Consider the following 22549-nt stretch of genomic DNA (forward strand, 5'->3'; position numbering starts at 1 on the left):
AGTAGGATGAAAAGAATTTTATGAATCGGTAAAATTTTGATAGATTACTCATGGAAATGGACATAACTCAAAACTAATTTTACCTCAAACAGGATTTTACGAGCACAAAAACTTTTCATGTGCTTCAGTACTAAAACATGGGGTTCCCAGAATCCTTCTGATGATAAAGCAGCCATTTTACAGCATAATTCTCTGTGCTATGTCACTTTATAAACTAGTGACCCCTTAGAAAAATTATAAATGACTGTGCTTAAACTGACACACAATATTTTTAGCGCAACGCAATCTGACTTTCAAAAATCCCTACAAAAGAATGGCACTGACTAACATTAACCTATATGTTTCACAAATCACTTACCTCACAAAACTCTTCGTCACTCGAACTACTGCAATACAGCGAGCGCCACTAATGCCAGCTTAATAGTGTTCAAAGGTCATAATATATATATATATATATATATATATATATATATATATATATATATATATATATATATATATATATAGCAGTTCATGACATCCAGTAATACAAATTTACACGTCCAGATCGTCCGCTCTCAAAATTCTGCCATCTCTCTCCCCACATCCACCACTGTTGGCTGCTCACCTCCAACTGCGCAACGCTACACGCTGTTAACATCCAGCTGCCCAACACTACAATGGCAGTCAACAATACAAACTAGCCATTGACTGCACACAGCACAGCCAGTGATTTTCATACATAGCGCTACGTGGCGTTACCAATAAGAAAACCTAAACAGCCTACTTACATAGCCCCGATGCTCCCCACAAAAAAATTTACAAATTGTCTTGGCTACTGGCCAATACATATCTGTTAAAAAAATTTCACAATTACAATAACAAAGAAATCATATGCACACACTTATTGAAACAATGTTGGTCAAAAGCTAAACTTTTCTCACAGTCTATAAAGACAGTCCTGATCATTCATCACAGTAAAATTGCAGATTTTTTCTCAAAGTCTGAGCTGTAAAAGACAATGCACACGGAAGTATTGGATTTCAATGCAGTCTTGAAGAAGCAGTGTTGTCCTTCAACGGAAAGACAGTGCTGACTCTTGACATGCAGACAGGTAATGGTCCTCAACAGAGCAAACCCACAGCAGAGGCAGTCGAAGTTTCGAAGAATATTGATAGGTAGGTCATCACAGAGCAGACCCACTGTACTCCTGGTAGAGATTATGTTATTGGTGGGCCACCAGAAGTGCAGACCCACTGCAGTCCTTGTAGAAGTAATGGTACTGGTGAGTTATCAAAGGTGTAGAGCCACTGTAGTTCTTGTAGAAGTAATGGTATTGGTAGATCATCAAAGATGCAGACCCATTGTAGTCCTTGTAGAGATGGCCACCAGCCATCTGTTGTGACTGTGCGGGTGCACAATCCCCAGTGAAGAGTCTTTCGGATAATATGGCAAGTCCATAACCACCATTTGTGCACTCACAAAGTTTTTGGAATTATCCTTAGAACCAGCAATGCTGTTAACCAGTCCCTTGCTGAATTATCAACACACATGCAAACACTAACAGTCCCTAATTCTCACATATTTCCAAATACTATGACCAACAGAAACGTGTGCAGTGAAATGTACCCTACAAGTTACTTAATTTGATGAACTGGTGTCAACTACAATTTTATAACATAAGAATATAACAACAAAGGTACAAAATACATCATTAAAGAATATAACAATATAGATAACATTTGTAGTAACACAGACTCTACAAAAGAATAAACATATACATCAGTGTTACAGGAATTATAACATAAGTAAATATATAAAATAATGAGAATAGTTTTCGAAACATTAATTTAACATACGAGCATTGAAACAGAACAGAATAAATAATGTCTAAACATCTCTACAAAGTAAATAACATATTAGAAAAATTCTACAACATTACTCTTATTAGCTAAACACATAAAGACAGGAAAAACACAAATACCCAAGGGTACACAAGCACATAGGGGGATAACACAGAAGGAAAGGACAGGGTTTGTTTTCAGTGTAACATTTGGTACTGCAGTCCAACCTAAAACTTCATTCCATAGATCTTTCGTCTTATTTCAACATTTGTTTCCACAAAAAAATCCAATCTAAGCATGCTTTCTGTATTTATATGTTCACATATTTCTTACCTCATTATTTATTTTCCATTATCTTACCTCATGATTTATTTCCAAGAACATCCTACCTAAACCTGTTATCCCTAAACCCTACTTTTTTCTTCATATCCTCTTTCAAAATACTTTTTTTGGCCAAACCATTTTCTTATAGCTTCTCAATGCATTTCTTCCAATTCATCGCAACTCGTTCTCTTATATAGCCTACCCCATCTTAAGCTAACTTAAATCTACTGAGCTCAGATGCTAAACTAAGGGAAGAGGCAATGCAGCGGCAGAAAACAATTAACACAAACAGTAATGACACAAAAAATGCAAATTGGCAAAGCAAGCAGCAGGAAATCTAAATTAGCAAAGCAATTGCAATATTACAACTAATGTAAGGCACTGTGCAGCAAACAAGAAAAATAAATCAGTAGTAAAACTGGCTTAAGAGAGTAATACAAAACCAAATTCAGTAACACTTTGCCTGGCAAACAGCAGCAGCAGATGCTATAGCTTATACCTAAACATGACAAAGCTCGAGCAGAAAACGTAGTACACTAAAGACAATTATGCAGATAAGGGAAATGTCTATTCACATTTTAATGTCTATGTAATTAAAGTGGTGCACCACAATAAGTTATTCTACCAAAAAAATTCCATGTAGTTGAAAAGAAAATTCCGTATGCAATTCCTGTGAAGGGAAATGTCATTTTGTGCTCTTTCGTTTTTTTGAAGTAGATCATAAAGTTGTTATTTACTGGATCTGTAGGCATAAAATATTTATATTAGTACATCTATAAAATTTTATTTTAAGCAATGCTGCAGTGGAGCTAGATACTAGATATTAAACAAAATGAGCAATCTCTCAACTACAAAGACAATAGATATAAAATGTTTATCATATCATTAGGCATTTTAGTAAATATCATAAATTACGAGCTCCACAGTGTAATCATATGTTTTCAAGTTTGAGCGTGTCGTATTTGAGATGCTTTCTACAAATAAATGTCAATAGCGAGGATAATGGCCTCCTTTTTGCTCCACCTGTGCCTCTGAAAGGCACACACTAATGGCTTTTCCTCCAGGTGATTGTCGCTCAGCTGGGTGCTTACAGTGACCTACCTTCCTTAGCGAAATATTTATGACATCAGTTTCCGCCACAGTGACAGTTTGATGCAAATACAATTTCACAGGTCGAAATATTTGCGTTACAAATCTGTAGAAACAAAATCTTATAAATATAACAGTGTCCAAAAGATTTTCGCTGGCATTGTGATACATTCACGCATTTACACATATTTCATAACTCTTAAAGTACGATACACAGCTTATTGATCATAAACATACCTCAACAGCATAATACACATCGCCATCGTAATAAAATCATAACAGATCAATCACATCTCAGAGTCGTCGCAGCTTCTTCAATAATTTCAAGACCTTCAATAAAGTCATCTACCTTAAACGTACTTCAAAAATCATGATCCCTTACCAAATACGTCATTCAAAGCTCTAATATTATCACAATGGTTCCGAAAAAATATGAACAGTTCACAAAGTACAGACAAAATACAATTTCGTAAGTGTGAAGTTATCCAACTGTGTAATGGCGTAAACGTCTGTCACTGATGTAGAAAAAAATAAATGTTTGTCCTTCTCAGTTAAATGATCAGATAGCTGCGTAATTTATGTGTTAGAGAAATATGGTACCGATGTGTAAAGTTGTATAAGCGAATACCATATTAGCTAGGGCTCCTTGTGCTTGCCAAACACATGGCACACAAAGTAAGCGTGTGCCCCTGAGGGTTAATGTAATTATACCCTCAGGTGTTACAGATTACAGAAATGGAATGAAATGTGTCACGAAAAACTTTTTTTCTAATTAAAAAATCTTTAAAAATAAATGTTTTAAGCACAAAATTAATCACTCAAATGCGTGTCCTGTAGCGCTAAATTTTGCGTCTTGTTGTAACATAATCTCTGTCATTACTTACGGGTAAAAATGTGCCAATTGTCGTAATTATCGTCGTCCGTAAGCAAAGTTCTGTGGAAGTCAATGTATTTACCTCGTAATAAACAAAAGCGAAATGCTATGCGTATAGATATCGTAGTTATTACGTACAGTACCGTAATCAAGAAAATACTACACTGTAACGTATTGTTGTGCTACAAAAAAGGCTGTCTTATTGTAGCTATATCACAAAGTTACTACTAAAATATGTTTTACTTTCCAGAAGAATTCAGAAAAACTGTGCAGATATAAAGCAGATGCAGCACAAAAGCAACAATGTAAATTGTGTCACACATTAGTAGCGTCGTGATATAATTGTGTAGCTGTCAAAGAAACCAAATGCTAAGTCATCTTTAATCCCACAGTAAGTACTTCAAATAAAGAATGTCTTTTCAAGTAAACCAAAATGTTGCATGAAAATCTCATTAGCAGTGCCAGTATATTTTCTAAGTATGTGAGCCTTATAGTCGTTACGTGATCGTGCAACTAACAAGCAATAATGTACAAATAACGACACTGTGTCGTCTGCTCACTATAACAATGCATTCGTAATTTCTGTTTAAATAAGTTCTCTTGGTTCTTGACTGGATATTTAACTTCAAACAATGCTGCTTGTTAACAGATTCTAAGTCTGACAAAGCATACTAGTAACGTAAAGTGAAAAATTTTATGGCAAAGACTAAGTTAAAAAGCAGATTATCTTTCAATAAACGGTTTTACATGTGAAATGTGGTGTAAACCTTTACTCTTCCTAGTACGCAGAGTTTCAACTTCAACGCAATTATCATGTGGTATACGTTCTGTAAGGTCCATTGTAAATCAGAAAGAATTTGTGACTCAAGTGTTTGTTCTTATGTGACAATGAATGAGCTTTAATGAGAACTTTCTGACCAATATGTAATTTCTTTGCATTTGCTTTACCGTGTAGTTTTCTCCTTTTGTCTGCTGCAGATTTTATGTTTTTAATAGCCAAATCAATTATGTCTTTGTGTCGAAATTTACGTGTATTCGGAAAAGGTGCAAGCTCTCAGATTCTGTTCGGTGGTTCTTCATTCTTCAGTACAAGAATTGGTTTTAAAGCAGTGGAGTCATGAGGCATTTCATTCAGCACGTTTTGAAGTAAGTGTAAATATCTGTCCCAATGCTGATGCTTTGCGTGACAAAGTCTGCAAAGCTTATTGATTTCTTTCATAATCCGTTCAGACGGGTTACAATATGATGAGTACAATGAAATAAAAACAGCTTTGATTTTATGGTTCCGAAACATACGTGACCAAACAACAGATCAGAATTGCGGTCCGTTATCTGAAATGACTTTACTAACGTGTCCAACTTCACGTAAGAAATTTTTAACAAAGGCGTAGGATACAGACCGACCAGTGATTTTACGTAACTGATTGAAAGAAACAAATTTTGAAGTAAGTTCAACAGCGACTAGAACGTACGAAAATCCATTCGGTGTTCTGACAAGAGGTCCCAAGAGATCAACAGCAGCAAATTCTTTTAATTTAGAAGGAATGATAGGAAACAAGGGATCACGATATCAGATAGTAGATGATCTCGCCTTTGGCATAGTTTACAAATAGACAAGACTCTTCTAATTCTCTTTTCCATATTGTTTAAATAACAAGTCGTCCGAAGAATATGATAACATTTTCGTGGACCAAAATGTGCATAGCTGAAATGAATGTACAAAATGAGCTTATTAACAAAATCGTCAAGAATGCAAAGTACCCATAGCTTGTCATCAACAGAGCATCGTTTGAACAGTATGTTGTTTCTAACCAGATAATAATGCCGAATCTGTGTGTGTGTCTTTTCATGCCATTTACTTTTGATGTCTTTCCAAATCGGATCTTTATCTACTTCATGAGCAATGTCCTTTAAAGATGTGGTGATGAAGTTTTCAAAGGCGACTTTCTGAATGTAAAGAATACTGAAATTTCTCTCGAGGTTGCTTTCTGTGTTACTTTTCTCAAGCCCAGCCGGTGCGCGTGACAGTGCGTCCGCAACAATGTTCTCCTTGCCGGGAATGTCGACTATTGTGAAGTGGAATTCTTGCAGAAACAATGCCCAACGTTTTAACCTGTCATGATTTAATTTTGAAGACATAAGAAATTGTAATGCACGATGATCACTGTATATTTTTACGTGCTCACCAGAAAGAAAGAAACGTAATATGTTAAATGCCCAAACGATAGATAAAGCTTCTAATTCAGTAACGGAATAATTTTTTTCAGATTTTGTTAGCATTCGGCCATCAAAAGCAATGGTTTTCTGAGCAGTAGTGTCATTTTCTATGGTTTCTTGAAATAAATGGGCACCAAGACCGACTTTAGAAGAATCCGTGCTAAGGCAGAAATATTGTGACAGATCTGGATGAGCTAGTATTGGCGCGTTAAGTAGCGATTCTTTCAAAGAATTGAATTCCAACCGTGCTTGTTCGTCCCAGTTCCAAATAGTATTTTTTCCAGTGAGAGAACAAAGTTTTGGTGTAACTAGAATTTGCATATTCAGAAAACGACGGTAAACATTTACGAGACCTAGAAAACTGCGGACTTGTTTTTTTGTGGATGGAACTGGAAGACTCTGATTGCTTCTAGCTTTTCAGGATCCGGCTGAATGTCTTCAGAAGAAATAATATGTCCCAAAAACCTCACCTTTGACCTACCGCATTCAGACTTTTCCAAGTTAACTGCAATTTCAGATTCTGCAAAACTAGGTAACAAACTGTTGAGGATGCAATTATGTTGTTCCCATGAGGCTTCTGCTATTAGAATATCATCCACATATAAGGTGATGTGACGTTTTAAGAAATCAGGTAATATGGAATTTAGCCCACGAATGAATGCTGCCCAAGAAATGTTCAAACCAAAAGGAAGTTTCCGAAACTGATAACAAACGCCGAAACAAAGGAAAGCTGTATATTTTCTACATGCTGGATGAAGTTCGATCTGATAAAAGCTGGATCTGAGATCAATAGAAGACAACACTTTACCACCATTAAAATTTTGAAGAAGTTCTTCGAACGTTTGCGGTTTTTGTGTTTCAGGAATTATGATAGTATTGATTTGTCTCGAATCTAAGACAAGCCTGATCGATCAATTTTTCCTCTCAACAACATGTAATGGATTGTTGTATGAGCTTACTGCAGGCTCAATAACGCCCTCATCATGCAAAGATTGTATTTCTGTTCTAACACGGTTCCTATACTGTGTCGGAATTATGTATGGTCTAACACAAAATTTAGTATGCTCACGAACACGAATTTGGTATTGAAATCCATTGATTGTTCCTGTTTTGTGAGTAAAAACTGTGGAATGTGCTTGTAAAATCTCAAAAAGGTCCTGCCTATCAGTGTCATTACAATTCTCAATCGTTTGAATTTTATTCTGAATTAACTCATTAGTATCAAATACGCCGTCGATATCATCCCTGTCAAAACTTGCAGAGTAATTGCTAGTGCCAAGTTTCGTCGAAAATTCCGAACTATTGTCTAACAGAAGGTAAAGCCGATTAATTTCCTCGTCATTTCAAAGCAATTGACTTACCTTCTTTCTCTAAACGTATTTCAGCATCGTGAAAGTTTAAGATTGCTTTGTATTTATTAAAAAAGTCTACTCCCAATATAATTTCCGTCGACAATAATGGAACAATAAGAAAGTTTATAGAGAAGCTGTGACTTTGACAAAAGAATTCTAAGTTGGTTTGTTGGCGTACATCTACACTTTTTCCAAAAATTGCACCTTGTAATTTAATCTTACGTAACGGAAGTGTGGGGAAATCGTGCGATTTGTTGCATTTGCTAAAAGCTGTTTCATTAATTACTGAAGTGGGACTGCCTGAGTCAAGTACTGCGGTAAATTTTACGTCATTTACTGTAATGTGAATCACAGGATATGCAATGTTGTTATGTTTTACATTGTGTTCCTCGAGTAAGAGGTCCCTAATGTCTTCCATTTTTACGTAATTACTAGCTGCGGCAGCTGCGTCGTCAGTTTCATAAGTACAATTTGTGGCTGCCAGCTGTATGAGTCATTGCCTATTGTCTCTTTGTTGACGCGCGTCGTTATTGGGATTTGGAGACCTAACTTCTACAAATTCACCTTGTCGAGAGGACCCTGCCCTGTTTGAATCCTGCCAGTTCTGTTGGAATTCAGGTCTGTCGTTTTGTCGGCAGTTTCTTGTTGTCGGTCACATGGTGGAGAATTTCTCCCTGAATCGTAACTGCGCGCTGGACCGTTGGGTCTGAAGTTATTCTGTCTCCCTTGATAATAATCAGTTTGGTTTCCATATTGCCTGTTTCTCTGATTGTCTCTGTGATAGTCATTACCGCGGAGAGATGATCTTTCCCTGTAATTATTCCTACTCTGCCAACGGTTGTCACACGGGTGGTGTCTGTTTTGGTCACGATTTACGTTGTAAGAATAGCCTTGTCGTGTCCAGTTATTATTTCTTTCATCGCCGAATTGTGACGGATGTGACCTGTAATTGTTGTGTTCCTGTTTTCGCGTCCCGCGGCTGTCAGTGTCGATTTCCAATTCTTGTAAGATGGTTCAAATGGCTCTGAGCACTATGGGACTTAACATATATGGTCATCAGTCCCGTAGAACTTAGAACTACTTAAACTTAACTAACCTAAGGGCATCACACAACACCGAGCCATCACGAGGCAGAGAAAATCCCTGACCACGCCGGGAATCGAACCCGTGAACCCGGGCGTGGGAAGCGAGAACGCTACCGCACGACCAAGAGATGCGGGCATTCTTGTAAGAGTCCATGAAAAGCTTCAATGTCGTCTTTGAAACGTCCTGCCAAAATAATATGTCGTAAATGTTCAGGCAATTTGATTAAGCAAATGCGGATGAATTCTGAGGGTTTGACAGGTACTGATTCTTGTGCAACATGTCTTCAAAATATTTCACAAGACTGGAAAATTCAGATTGTTCGAAATTTTTCATTATTATGATGCTATGTTTTACTCGGTCTTGTGTAACTTGAGACCAATATGCTGAGAGGAAGGCATGATAAAATTCTCCTTCACTGTGACAGTCGTGAATGACCGATCGCATTCTTTCAGCTGGTTCATTCTCTAAGTAGCCACACATAAATTCTAATCTGTTCTCTAATGACCAGTTGGGAGGAAAACAATGAGAGAATTGATGAAGCCACGCTTGTGGATGAATGTCGTTGCCAGAATTCTTAAATGTTTTGAATTTACGTGTTGTAATAAACAGCTTATAGTCAAAATCATCGTGTCGGCGAGTCGCGTATCGGTCATTGTTACTTCGTGTCGGCGGTTCCATCTCAAAATTCGGTGCACCTTGCCAATTTCTTTCATAATTTCTGAAATGCCCTGTGTTATTATTTTGCGGCTTTTCCGTATTTCTAAGTCCCTGTTCTCGTGATGGAGCGCGAGTGTCTTCTGAAATATATAATTTTGATTTTACTTGTGCCAACTGATCTTGTACTTCCCGTATTCTCTTTTGTGTTGCGTATTAATTTGATTCTGATTTCGTTTGAATTTTTGGCTACAGGTCTTGCGTCATTCAGATCATCATCTACCTTTGCAGATAAATTAGTGAACTGGTCCGAAAGTTCGGCTACTTTCTCCGATAACGTACTTATTTCCTCAGTTTTTCTGAACCAAGTTGCAGAGTGTCAATTTGTGTTGAAATCGTATCTACTATGTCCTTTAAGTTTTCCTGAGTTTTTGCAACTTGCGTAACCGAATCGGTAGATACAACTGAGTCAATTTTAGCTTGCAAGGTCTCATGATTTTCATGAACAATAGTTTGCAGTTCTTTTATGGCTGCTTTGTGATTCTGTAATGTATTTTCATGCAGCGAAAAAATAGGTTGGAAATGCTCACAAATTTTGGTTTTTGCGTCATTACAGATTTTTTTACATTTCGATTCGATTTTATGTAACTCAGTAGTTAAATCTTCACGTGTTTGTTCAATCGTGGTGTGAAGATTTTGTTCCTTTGCGTCTAACTTTTGAAGATTTTGTCCCATTTGTATCTGATTTTGTTCAAGTGTTTTGTCTAACTCTTGTAGCCTTTGTGCCATTTGTTGCATTAACTGTAATAACAATGCACTGGTGTCTGAAACGTGTTCCTCAGTGCTATTCGGCAGTGCATTTGAACCGGCAATATTCGCATTTTGAAAAGAAGAAAATGTGTCTTGACTTATTTGAGAAAACGGCGAGGACGCAAAACCTGAATCTACAGTATTTGCAAGATTGTGTCCTGTCATTTCGGATTCCTGAGGCGAGCTGTTGCCGACTAATCGATCGATAATGCTTCCCTGTTCACTATTTGTTTCACTGTCGACGCCATTATTTGCTGCCCGCTCTATTTCCCTATGCACAATTACCAAATTACTACTTTGAATGTCTGTTAATTCATTACACAGTGGTGCTGATAAGCTACGCTCGTTGTCACTATTATTTCTCAGTTTACTTTGTAGCCTAGTGTTACGTTTTTCACATGCTATAATTATCACGTATTTCACACGATAACACAGAAAAGCACAATTTGAAGAGCAAAATAAGAAAACACATTAACATATCACTGAAAATAATATCTACTTAATTGCAAGCGCAGCTGTGAAATACTTGGTGCAAATCTACATGCTTGCCACAATTGTTTTACAGTACAAGAATGAAAGACCGCAACTACAAAGGAGATTCTCTCTACAATTACGCCCTAGTAATAAACAAAAGCTACACTAATTACACAAACTACAAGAAAAAATCAGAAGATTCCAGTGAGGTATCCTGGAAGGGTCGTCGTATGAAACGTCCTATTAGAAAAATTATAAATGACTGTGCTTAAACTGACACACAGTAGTGTTCAAAGGTCATAATATATATCGCAGTTCATGACATCCAATAATACAAATTTACTCTTCCTGATGGACACACGTCCATATCGTCTGCTCTCAAAATTCTGCCATCTCTCTCCCCACATCCACCGCTGCTGGCGGCTCACCTCCAACTGCGCAACGCTATGCGCTGTTAACATCCAGCTGCCCAACACTACAATGGCGGACAACAATTCAAACTAGCCACAGACTGCACAAAGCACTGCCAGTGATTTTCATAGAGAGCGCTACGTGGCGTTATCATTAAGAAAACTTAAACAGCCTACTTACACTAGGTTTTGCCTCCCATCGGATATTGAGTGAATGTTTTATGAATATAAGCAGGGTAATTTTGAAGCTCTGTATCTCGGAAACGGATAAAGATATAAAGAAAATTTCCAAGGTTGTTTGTGATCACAATCTCTGAATATAATATTACAGCCATTTTCTATGCATAGCAGTCTTGGATGCCGCCGCTCTGTTCTGGTACATGAAAATTATGTTTTTCCGATTTTCTTAGGAACCACGCATGAAATAAATAGTGCTTCCACAATCCCCTTAAGACGTTGCATAAGTTACATATAATTCAAAAAGAACCAACCGATCTACTCCATTTGTCTAAAAATGTTTAGATGTGTGTGAATTCCTAAGGGATCAAACTGCTGAGGTCATCGGTTCGTAAACTTACTCACTACTTAAACTAACTTATGCTAAGGACAAACACACACACCCATGCCCGAGGGAGGACTCGAACCACCGGCGGGAGGGGCCGCACAATCCGTAACATGGCGCCTCCGACCCCGCGGCCACTCCACGGGGCTCCATTTGACTAATCTGGAGGAAGAGTGTTATACTCGCACTTCCACCCTCTACTGTAGGACAGTTTCTGTTAGGTACACAATTGGTCCCTAGGCCGTAAGCTTTCCGAAACACTTGAAGCTATCTTTGTATCACCAACAGAACCCGAGCTGTGAGCCCCGGAAAAATCATATTTTTATGCGAGGCATTTTGGAAGACATTAGGTAGCGCATGCTATCGGATACCTACAGATATGTACAAGAACCAAGTGAGAACAATAAGATTGGGAGACCAAGAATGAATTACTGGGATTAAACAGGATGCAAGATAGGGATGCAGCTTTTCGTCCCTACCGTTCAGGCTGTACATCAAAGGAGCAATGACGGAAATGAAAGAAACGTTCAATTTTGCGACTGATGAACGATAAAAATCGCTGATGGCATTGCTGCCCTCAATGAAAGTGAAGGTGAATTACAGGACTTGTTGAATGGAATGAACAGCCTAGTGAGTACGAAAGAAGACAAAAGTAATGAGAAGTAGCAGAAATGAGAACAGCGAGAAAGTTAACTTCAGAATTATGGATCACGAAGTAGAAGAAATTAAGGAATTATGCCAGCGTGGAAGTCAAATAGCCCCCTCACGGACGAAGCAATGAGGGAATACAGAAATATTAGAAACTAAGTCCGTCTTTCCTCCCCCCATGAACCATAGACCTTGCCGTAGGTGGGGAGGCTTGCGTGCCTCAGCGATACAGATAGCCGTACCCTAGGTGCAACCACAACGCAGGGGTATCTGTTGACAGGCCAGACAAACGTGTGGTTCCTGAAGAGGGGCAGCAGCCTTTTCAGTAGTTGCAGGGTCAACAGTCTGGATGATTGACTGATCTGGCCTTATAACAATTACCAAAACGGCCTTGCTGTGCTGGTTCTGCGAACGGCCGAAAGCGAGGGGAAACTAAGGCCGTAATTTTTCCCGAGGGCATGCAGCTTTACTGTATGATTAAATGATGATGGCGTCCTCTTGGGTAAAATATTCCGGAGGTAAAATAGTCCCCCATTCGGATCTCCGGGCAGGGACTACTCAAGAGGATGCCGTTATCAGGAGAAAGAAAACTGGCGTTCTACGGATCCGAGCGTGGAATGTCAGATCCCTTAATCGGGCACGTACGTTAGAAAATTTAAAAAGGAAAATGGATAGGTTAAAGTTAGATATAGTGGGAATTAGTGAAGTTCGGTGGCAGGAGGAACAAGACTTCTGGTTAGGTGACTACAGGGTTATAAACACAAAATCAAATAGGGGTAATGCAGGAGTAGGTTTAATAATGAATAGGAAAATAGGAATGCGGGTAAGCTACTACAAACAGCATAGTGAACGCATTATTGTGGCCAAGACAGATACGAAGCCCACACCTACTACAGTAGTACAAGTTTATATGCCAACTAGCTCTGCACATGACGAAGAAATTTGTGATGAAATAAAAGGAATTATTCAGATAGTGAAGGGAGATGAAAATTTAATAGTCATGGGTGACTGAAATTTGGCAGTAGGAAAAGGGAGAGAAGGAAACGTAGTAGGTGAATATGGACTGGGGCAAAGAAATGAAAGAGGAAACCACATGGTAGAATTTTGCACAGAGCACAACTTAATCATAGGTAACACATGGTTCAAGAATCATAAAAGAAGGCTGTATACATGGAAGAAGCCTGGAGATACTAAAAGGTATCAGATAGATTATATAATGGTGAGACAGAGATTTAGAAGTCAGCTTTTAAATTGTAAGACATTTCTAGGGGCAGATGTGGACTCTGACCACATGATTAAAACTGAAGAAACTGCAAAAAGGTGGAAATTTAAGGAGATGGGACCTGGATAAACTAAAAGAACCAGAGGTTGTACAGTGATTCAGGGAGAGCATAAGGGAGCAATTGACAGGAATGGGGGAAATAAATACAGTAGAAGACAAACGAGTAGCTTTGAGGGATGAAATAGTGAAGGCAGCAGAGGATCAAGTAGGTAAAAAGACAAGGGCTAGTAGAAATCCTTGGGTAACAGATGAAATATTGAATTTAATTGATGAAAGGAGAAAATATAAAAATGCAGTAAATGAAGCAGGCAAAAAGGAATACAAACGTCTCAAAAATGAGATCGACAGGAAGTGCAAAATGGCTAAACAGGGATGGCTAGAGGACAAATGTAAGGATGTAGAAGCTTATCTCACTAGGGGTAAGATAGATACTGCATACAGGAAAATTAAAGAGACCTTTGGAGAGAAGAGAACCACGTGTATGAATATCAAGAGCTCAGATGGAAACCCAGTTCTAAGCAAAGAAGGGAAGGCAGAAAGGTGGAAGGAGTATATAGAAGGTTTATACAAGGGCGATGTACTTGAGGACAATATTATGGAAATAGAAGAGGATGTAGATGAAGACGAAATGGGAGATACGATACTGCGTGAAGAGTTTGACAGAGCACTGAAAGACCTGAGTCGAAACAAGGCCCCCGGAGTAGACAACTTTCCATTAGAACTACTGACGGCCTTGGGAGAGCCAGTCATGACAAAACTCTACCATCTGGTGAGCAAGATGTATGAGACAGGCGAAATACCCTCAGACTTCAAGAAGAATATAATAATTCCAATCCCAAAGAAAGCAGGTGCTGACAGATGTGAAAATTACCGAACTCTCAGTTTAATAAGCCACGGCTGCAAAATACTAACGCGAATTCTTTACAGACGAATGGAAAAACTGGTAGATGCAGACCTCGGGGAGGATCAGTTTGGATTCCGTCGAAATGTTGGAACACGTGAGGCAATACTGACCTTACGACTTATCTTAGAAGAAAGATTAAGAAAAGGCAAACCTACGTTTCTAGCATTTGTAGACTTAGAGAAAGCTTTTGACAATGTCGACTGGAATACTCTTTTTCAAATTGTAAAGGTGGCAGGGGTAAAATACAGGGAGCGAAAGGCTATTTATAATTTGTACAGAAACCAGATGGCAGTAATAAGAGTCGAGGGGTATGAAAGGGAAGCAGTGGTTGGGAAAGGAGTGAGACAGGGTTGTAGCCTCTCCCCGATGTTATTCAATCTGTATATTGAGCAAGCAGTAAAGGAAACAAAAGAAAAATTTGGAGTAGGTATTAAAATTCATGGAGACGAAGTAAAAACTTTGAGTTTCGCCGATGACATTGTAATTCTGTCAGAGACGGCAAAGGACTTGGAAGAGCAGTTGAACGGAATGGACAGTGTCTTGAAAGGAGGATATAAGATGAACATTAACAAAAGCAAAACGAGGATAATGGAATGTAGTCAAATTAAATCGGGTGATGCTGAGGGAATTAGATTAGGAAATGAGACACTTAAAGTAGTAAAGGAGTTTTGCTATTTAGGAAGTAAAATAACTGATGATGGTCGAAGAAGAGAGGATATAAAATGTAGACTGGCAATGGCAAGGAAAGCGTTTCTGAAGAAGAGAAATTTGTTAACATCGAATATAGATTTATGTATCAGGAAGTCGTTTCTGAAAGTATTTGTTTGGAGTGTAGCCATGTATGGAAGTGAAACATGGACGATAACTAGTTTGGACAAGAAGAGAATAGAAGCTTTCGAAATGTGGTGCTACAGAAAAATACTGAAGATAAGGTGGATAGATCACGTAACTAATGAGGAGGTATTGAATAGGATTGGGGAGAAGAGAAGTTTGTGGCACAACTTGACTAGAAGAAGGGATCGGTTGGTAGGACATGTTTTGAGGCATCAAGGGATCACAAATTTAGCATTGGAGGGCAGCGTGGAGGGTAAAAATCGTAGAGGGAGACCGAGAGATGAGTACACTAAGCAGATTCAGAAGGATGTAGGTTGCAGTAGGTACTGGGAGATGAAGCAGCTTGCACAGGATAGAGTAGCATGGAGAGCTGCATCAAACCAGTCTCAGGACTGAAGACAACAACAACAACAACATGTGCTAGTGAACGAGATCACGAAACATCCAGGTGGCAGTGGACGCCGATCACTCAGCGAGGCGATATCGGCGACCTTCGCTAGCTTCCGCCGAGCTATGCGCGTTGCGTAGGGCGCAGCCGTATCGAGACGAGTCGGACGCGCTCCGGGCAGGCTACTCACCCAGGTCGTACTCGCAGGTGGGGCCCACGAAGACGTGCACGCAGTCGGTGGAGTACTGCTCGACGGCGATGGCGGACGAGTACTGCGCCTGGCAGCCCGAGTCCGCCTGGATGAAGTCGAACGAGACGTTGAGCTCGGCCTGCGCGCGCGCGGCGGCCATCTCCAGCAGCGGCATCACGCGCTCCAGCGTCGGGTAGAACTCGCTCGAGTTGGCCGGCAGGATCACGCCCGCGCGCACCTGCGGCGTCGAACGACGTGGTCAGCCTCGATTGGCGATGGGAAACAGTCGATTTGGTCAGTCATTGGAAAAGAGTCGACTTATCGAATGAACTATTCGTTCACACATTGTTTCGAGTGAAACTAGTCTACGGGAGCAAGCAAATAAAGAAAATCGTTCCAGTGAATTATAGTTTACGGATAGGTTGGACTGTTCATTCATTCTTTGAGTGGAACCAGTCTGTTGGAGCTGTGTATGAAAGAAGTCTATTCAGTCAGCTGCATTCTGTCCTCAGGTGAAACATTCCGTCATTTTCCCATTCTTAAACGATTACTGTTGACAGCCTGTCATCATTTCAACTGCCGATCCTGTATTTACACAATAATTAATTGAAACTTTCAGCTGCCGACAGGTGTTGTTGATATACTTCGATGGGGACAGCTGAAAATGTGTTCCCCGACCTGGACCCGAACCCGATATCTCCTGCTTACCTGCGAGACGCTCTGTCTATCTCAGCCAGCGATGACACAGATGAATAGCGCGACTGCAGGGACTTATCCCTTGCACGCCTCCCGTGAGACCCACATTCCCAGCTGTCCACAATTTACATACGTAATGTACACATTTTCAGCTGCCCCATCAAGATATCAGCAACACCTGTCGGCAGCTCATGGTTTCAATTAATTATCATTTATTCTAGAGAAGCTGCACGGTCATCAATGGTATCTGTTCTTTCGAGAACAGTTACTATCTTCATATATATATATATATATATATATATACTCCTGGAAATAGAAATAAGAACACCGTGAATTCATTGTCCCAGGAAGGGGAAACTTTATTGACACATTCCTGGGGTCAGATACATCACATGATCACACTGACAGAACCACAGGCACATAGACACAGGCAACAGAGCATGCACAATGTCGGCACTAGTACAGTGTATATCCACCTTTCGCAGCAATGCAGGCTGCTATTCTCCCATGGAGACGATCGTAGAGATGCTGGATGTAGTCCTGTGGAACGGCTAGCCATGCCATTTCGACCTGGCGCCTCAGTTGGACCAGCGTTCGTGCTGGACGTGCAGACCGCGTGAGACGACGCTTCATCCAGTCCCAAACATGCTCAATGGGGGACACATTCGGAGATCTTGCTGGCCAGGGTAGTTGACTTACACCTTCTAGAGCACGTTGGGTGGCACGGGATACATGCAGACGTGCATTGTCCTGTTGGAACACCAAGTTCCCTTGCCGGTCTAGGAATGGTAGAACGATGGGTTCGATGACGGTTTGGATGTACCGTGCACTATTCAGTGTCCCCTCGACGATCACCAGAGGTGTACGGCCAGTGTAGGAGATCGCTCCCCACACCATCATGCCGGGTGTTGGCCCTGTGTGCCTCGGTCGTATGCAGTCCTGATTGTGGCGCTCACCTGCACGGCGCCAAACACGCATACGACCATCATTGGCAACAAGGCAGAAGCGACTCTCATTGCTGAAGACGACACGTCTCCATTCGTCCCTCCATTCACGCCTGTCGCGACACCACTAGAGGAGGGCTGCACGATGTTGGGGCGTGAGCGGAAGACGGCCTAACGGTGTACGGGACCGTAGCACAGCTTAACGGAGTCGGTTGCGAATGGACCTCGCCGATACCCCAGGAGCAACAGTGTCCCTAATTTGCTGGGAAGTGGCGGTGCGGTCCCCTACGGCACTGCGTACGATCCTACGGTCTTGGCGTGCATCTGTGCGTCGCTGCGGTCCGGTCCCTGGTCGACGGGCACGTGCATCTTCCGCCGACCACTGGCGACAACATCGATGTACTGTGGAGACCTCACGCCCCACGTGTTAAGCAATTCGGCGGTACGTCCACCCGGCCTCCCGCATGCCCACTATACGCCCTCGCTCATGGTCCGTCAACTGCACATACGGTTCACGTCTACGCTGTTGCGGCATGCTACCAGTGTTAAAGACTGCGATGGAGCTCCGTATGCCACGGCAAACTGGCTGACACTGACGGCGGCGGTGCACAAATGCTGCGCAGCTAGCGCCATTCGACGGCCAACACCGCGGTTCCTGTGCCGTGCGTGTGATCATTGCTTGTACAGCCCTCTCGCAGTGTCTGGAGCAAGTATGGTGGGTCTGACACACCGGTAGGCTACCCAGGCACTGACCTTCGTCTGTACGAAAGCGCACAGGTTGCCCGAACTCTTACGGGAATCGTCACATTAGAGTGCGCGAGTAATGAGTGGATGGAAAAATATCTGTTAGGCACATTACGTATCTAGAGTGTGGACAGCTGGGAATGTGGGTCTCGCGGGAGGCATGCAACGGATACGTCCCTGCAGTAGCGCTATTCATCTGTGTTCTCGGTGGCTCACACGGATAGAGCGTCTGCCATGTAAACAGGAGATCTCGGGTTCGGGTTCCACACATTTTCAGCTGTCCCTATCGCGATATATCAACAACACCTGCCAGCAGCTGAGGGTTTCAATTAACTATCATTTATTCTAGAGAAGCTGCACGGTCGTCAGTGGTATCTGTTCTTTTGAGGACACTAACTATCTTCAAATCTTGTATCTGCTTTTCATTTGGAGCCAAAAAGTAGCTTTTAGTTTAGTCATTCGCCCATGTTTATGAACAGGTGTGGTCTTAATACTGAACTTTGTGACTAAAACAGATTGCCCAAGCGCTCAGAGCTTGGGAATGGAAGGAATCATATTACTGGAAAAAGAAGATACATTTAACGTGTTATCTAGTACGTGCAAAGATGATTCATATTATGAAATTAATTTTAGAAACTCGAAGGAAATTACAGAATCATGACAAACGTTTCCTGAAAAAAAAAGAAAAAATAAAACCTTGTGAAAAATTACAAAATGGTTCTAATGACTTTACGCACTATGGAACTGAACGTCTGAGCTCATCAGTCCCCTAGACTTAGAAGTACTTAAACCTAACTAACGTAAGGGCATCACACATATCCATGCCCCAGGCCGGATTTTAACCTGCGACCGTAGGAGCAGCGCGGTTCCGGGCTGAAGCGCCTAGTACCGATCAGTCACAGCGGCCGGCGACAAATTACAGTATATGCTTAAAAGCAACTGATTAAATCACCAAATAACTTAAAAAATTGTATCTTACATGCTTTCTGTTCACGTCAACTCAGCGTTTATCAAGGCAGAATTATTGGTGGTGGGTGCAAACCATCGAGCAAAGAGAAACGGAGCCTCACTAAATTTAAATAAAAACGTAATTGCACGTTTGCTTTATAATGTAACACCACTCAATAACCTTTTCAAACCAACAAAAAATCCATATTTAATACCAGAAATATGAAAAATTCTGAAACTTCCTGCAGGTTAAAACTATGTGCCGGATCAAGACTCCAACTCGGGACCTTTGCCTTTCGCGGGCAACTCCTCTGAGCTATCCAACGCGACTCATGCCCCATGCTCACAGCTTTACTACCGACAGTATCTCATCTTTTACCCCACTAAACTTCAGAGGAGCTGTCCTGTGAAACTTGCGAGGGGAGAAGGTAGCAGTGTGCAGGCAGAGGTAGAGGTGTGAGGACGGGACGTGAGTCGTGCTTGGGCAGTTCGGAGGACTTGCCCGTGAAAGGCTAAGGTCCCGAGCTAGAGCGTAGGTCCGGCACACAGTTTTACTCTGCCAGGAAGTTTCATATGAGTCCGCTCCAGACTGAAAATTTCATTCACGTCAAGGATAGCGCATTCCTAATTAAGATTATGTTAGATCCTGACAGCTTCTTTATTTTGTAAACTGCACATCATAACGCGTTGCGCGTTAACCCATCATCGGAATCAGTCAGATAATACAGAAACCAATAGAGTAGACAATTTTATATATATAAAACGAAGCATATTACATAACACGACGATGACGCAATGTATGACGTAAGATTCGAACGTACAAGTGTACCATGTCTTACTGCTAACTCTTCAGTGAGACAGCCTGTCTTAAGTAACAAACTGTGGCCGTTGTTCGGCGTCAGTGCAACAATGCACTTTTCTCGCTCGAGATCGAACATAACATCTAAATATTTTAGTATCAGGCATACAGTTATTTTCTATAGGTAACACCAGTAAGAATAAGATGTTTTATGAGCTAATGTGAGTACGGAACCACTTTAAAATGTGGCGTAAATTGCATAAGACGAAGCATAAAGCAATCTTTTTTCTTCCAATGTAAAATTAGGTAGAAACTCCCTTGCAACATAAATTTATAAAACAGGGATAGTACAGCAATGATTTTGTTATAATTTTCTCTGAAAAGATTGTAAAACAATAATTAAAATGGAATAGCAACTATTGGTAAAATGGCCAATTTATCCACGGCTTACTTGTAGGCTGGAAGTTGACATTCTGCTATGTATCGAAGTCCTTTGGTGTCGTATGTTTCGCTTTATTTTTGTATATGTGTACGTTCGCAGTTCGTGGTCGTGCGGTAGCGTTCTCGCTTTCCACATCTGGGTTCACGGGTTCGATTCCCGGCGGGGTCAGGGATTTTCTCTGTCTCGTGATGACTGGGTGTTGTGTGCTGTACTTAGGTTAGTTAGGCTTAAGTAGTTCTAAGTACTAGGGGAATGATGACCATAGATGTTAAGTCCCATAGTGCTCAGAGCCATTTGAACCATTTTGTATATGTGTATGATGTTAGCTGGCTGATTACTTACATGTTCCGTATATCGTTTGAACTATTATTCCATCGAAATGATGTGGAACGAGTCAGTTTACAGATCACGTATTTATGACCATTGTTAACATTAATGAATACATTGTTATTTTTAATCCCAGTCACGCAGCTACAGCTTCTTTTTAATTTTTATTGGCTACCAGTTTTTAAGTAGAAATTCGTCGATGGAATAGAAGGAGTTGTCCAGAAGAAATGATTGTAAATTAGATTTAAAACTTTTTCCGATACCTGTCAGACATTGTTAACAGTACTTGCAACGTTGAATTATCAGTCAGAACATTGTCATTTAGCTTAATTCTGACAGAATTTTATACAGTGACTGGATGTCCTGTATCCCATTTCACAATATCCCACATAATTTGAGTCTTATTATCTGCATTATTTCCTTATATCAGGACATGCGTACCGCTGAACATTTTATTGACTGTCCTTAAAATGCTACAGTATTTTCTGTAGTGTGCAGGCAATGTCGAATCTTAACTAAGTCTGATCTTCACATAGATTTTCCACTTCCTCTTACACGAGATTTTTAATTTCCCTAGTTATCAAAGGCTTAGTTGCTTTTATATGAATCTTCTGGATAATTTTTTAGGAAAGCAAGTTTCAAATATTGACACAAATTTACCATCATGTGTCTGCCTAAAACTGCTTCCGTTTTTTCTTTCTTATACCAGAGACCCTGGTGGAGGGTTAAACCGAAATGCGTTATGATGTATAATTTTTAAAATAAAAAAGTTTTCAGGACAGAAAATTATTCTGACTAATGCAATGGTCATCGTGGAACTGTGTTCATCTTATGTAACTTATTGCCAAAAGTCTATTACTCTCACAGCAGCTTATTTTAAAGTTTCAGCTACATAAGTTTCACGAATTAAAATGGTCTGTGCCCACACGCCCATACTCTCTTACACCAACAAACAGCTACACAAAAAAAAAAAAAAAACTGTAGCTGGTTATATTTTTGGCAGGGGCATCCTGTCTCAGGTAATAATGAACACTAGCTTCTAGTTCCCATACCTGACCACGGTCGTCGGTGGTAACGCAAATACTAGACGTGGTAATCCCTGGCATAATATTCCTAATTAGGAACACTTTAGGCCCCGTTATCATTTCCCCTGGTATTTGGTTGAAAATAACCAGTCTTGAGAATATATCGGATTCCAAATTACACGCCGTAACCACTTGGGAAGAAGACGTCTATAAAGAGATTTTTGAAAGAATCCAGAACTTGCTTCAGTTAACATTAACAATAATGCCTGTACGTAACTGTGCCGATATTGAAATCTAGTGGAAGTTAGGCACGAACAGCAACGAAGTCACTAGTCTCACATGCAATACATACACTGTAACGACACATCAGTCACCAGCGGAAGGGATATATTTGTCCGTATCTAAATACCAAAAATGTCTAGCAAGATCAGTATATAACAGAAGCCAAAATAGCCCGAAAAGGTAACTATCAACGGTGAAGTAACATTTGTAGTTCTCTCTTTCTCCAGATCGACTAAATGACTATCGATTTTTACACTGATGTAAAGGGGTCGTCATTGACGTTGTTAGAAACTTTTTTAACGTTATGTTGTATACATGAGGCGATTTCATTTGTGAACCACTGTCAGAGAGAATGAACCTGTGTTCCACAGAGTATAGAGATAATGACTTCCGCAGTTCCATGCTGGCCTCTTAATAGAAA

General features: G+C 40.5%; 1 protein-coding gene across 1 annotated transcript in view; it reads right to left on the minus strand.

Annotated features, from left to right (window-relative positions):
• The window catches only part of LOC126267888 (atrial natriuretic peptide receptor 3), a 423241-nt gene that overhangs the window by 289360 nt on the left and 111332 nt on the right, over window positions 1-22549 (minus strand). The window contains exon 2 of the mRNA XM_049973197.1: window positions 15922-16159. Within this exon, the coding sequence (XP_049829154.1) occupies window positions 15922-16159 (238 nt within the window). The remainder of the gene's footprint in view (window positions 1-15921; window positions 16160-22549) is intronic.

This window comes from Schistocerca gregaria, chromosome 4 (genome assembly GCF_023897955.1).
Source record: "Schistocerca gregaria isolate iqSchGreg1 chromosome 4, iqSchGreg1.2, whole genome shotgun sequence".
Taxonomy (NCBI): domain Eukaryota; kingdom Metazoa; phylum Arthropoda; class Insecta; order Orthoptera; family Acrididae; genus Schistocerca; species Schistocerca gregaria.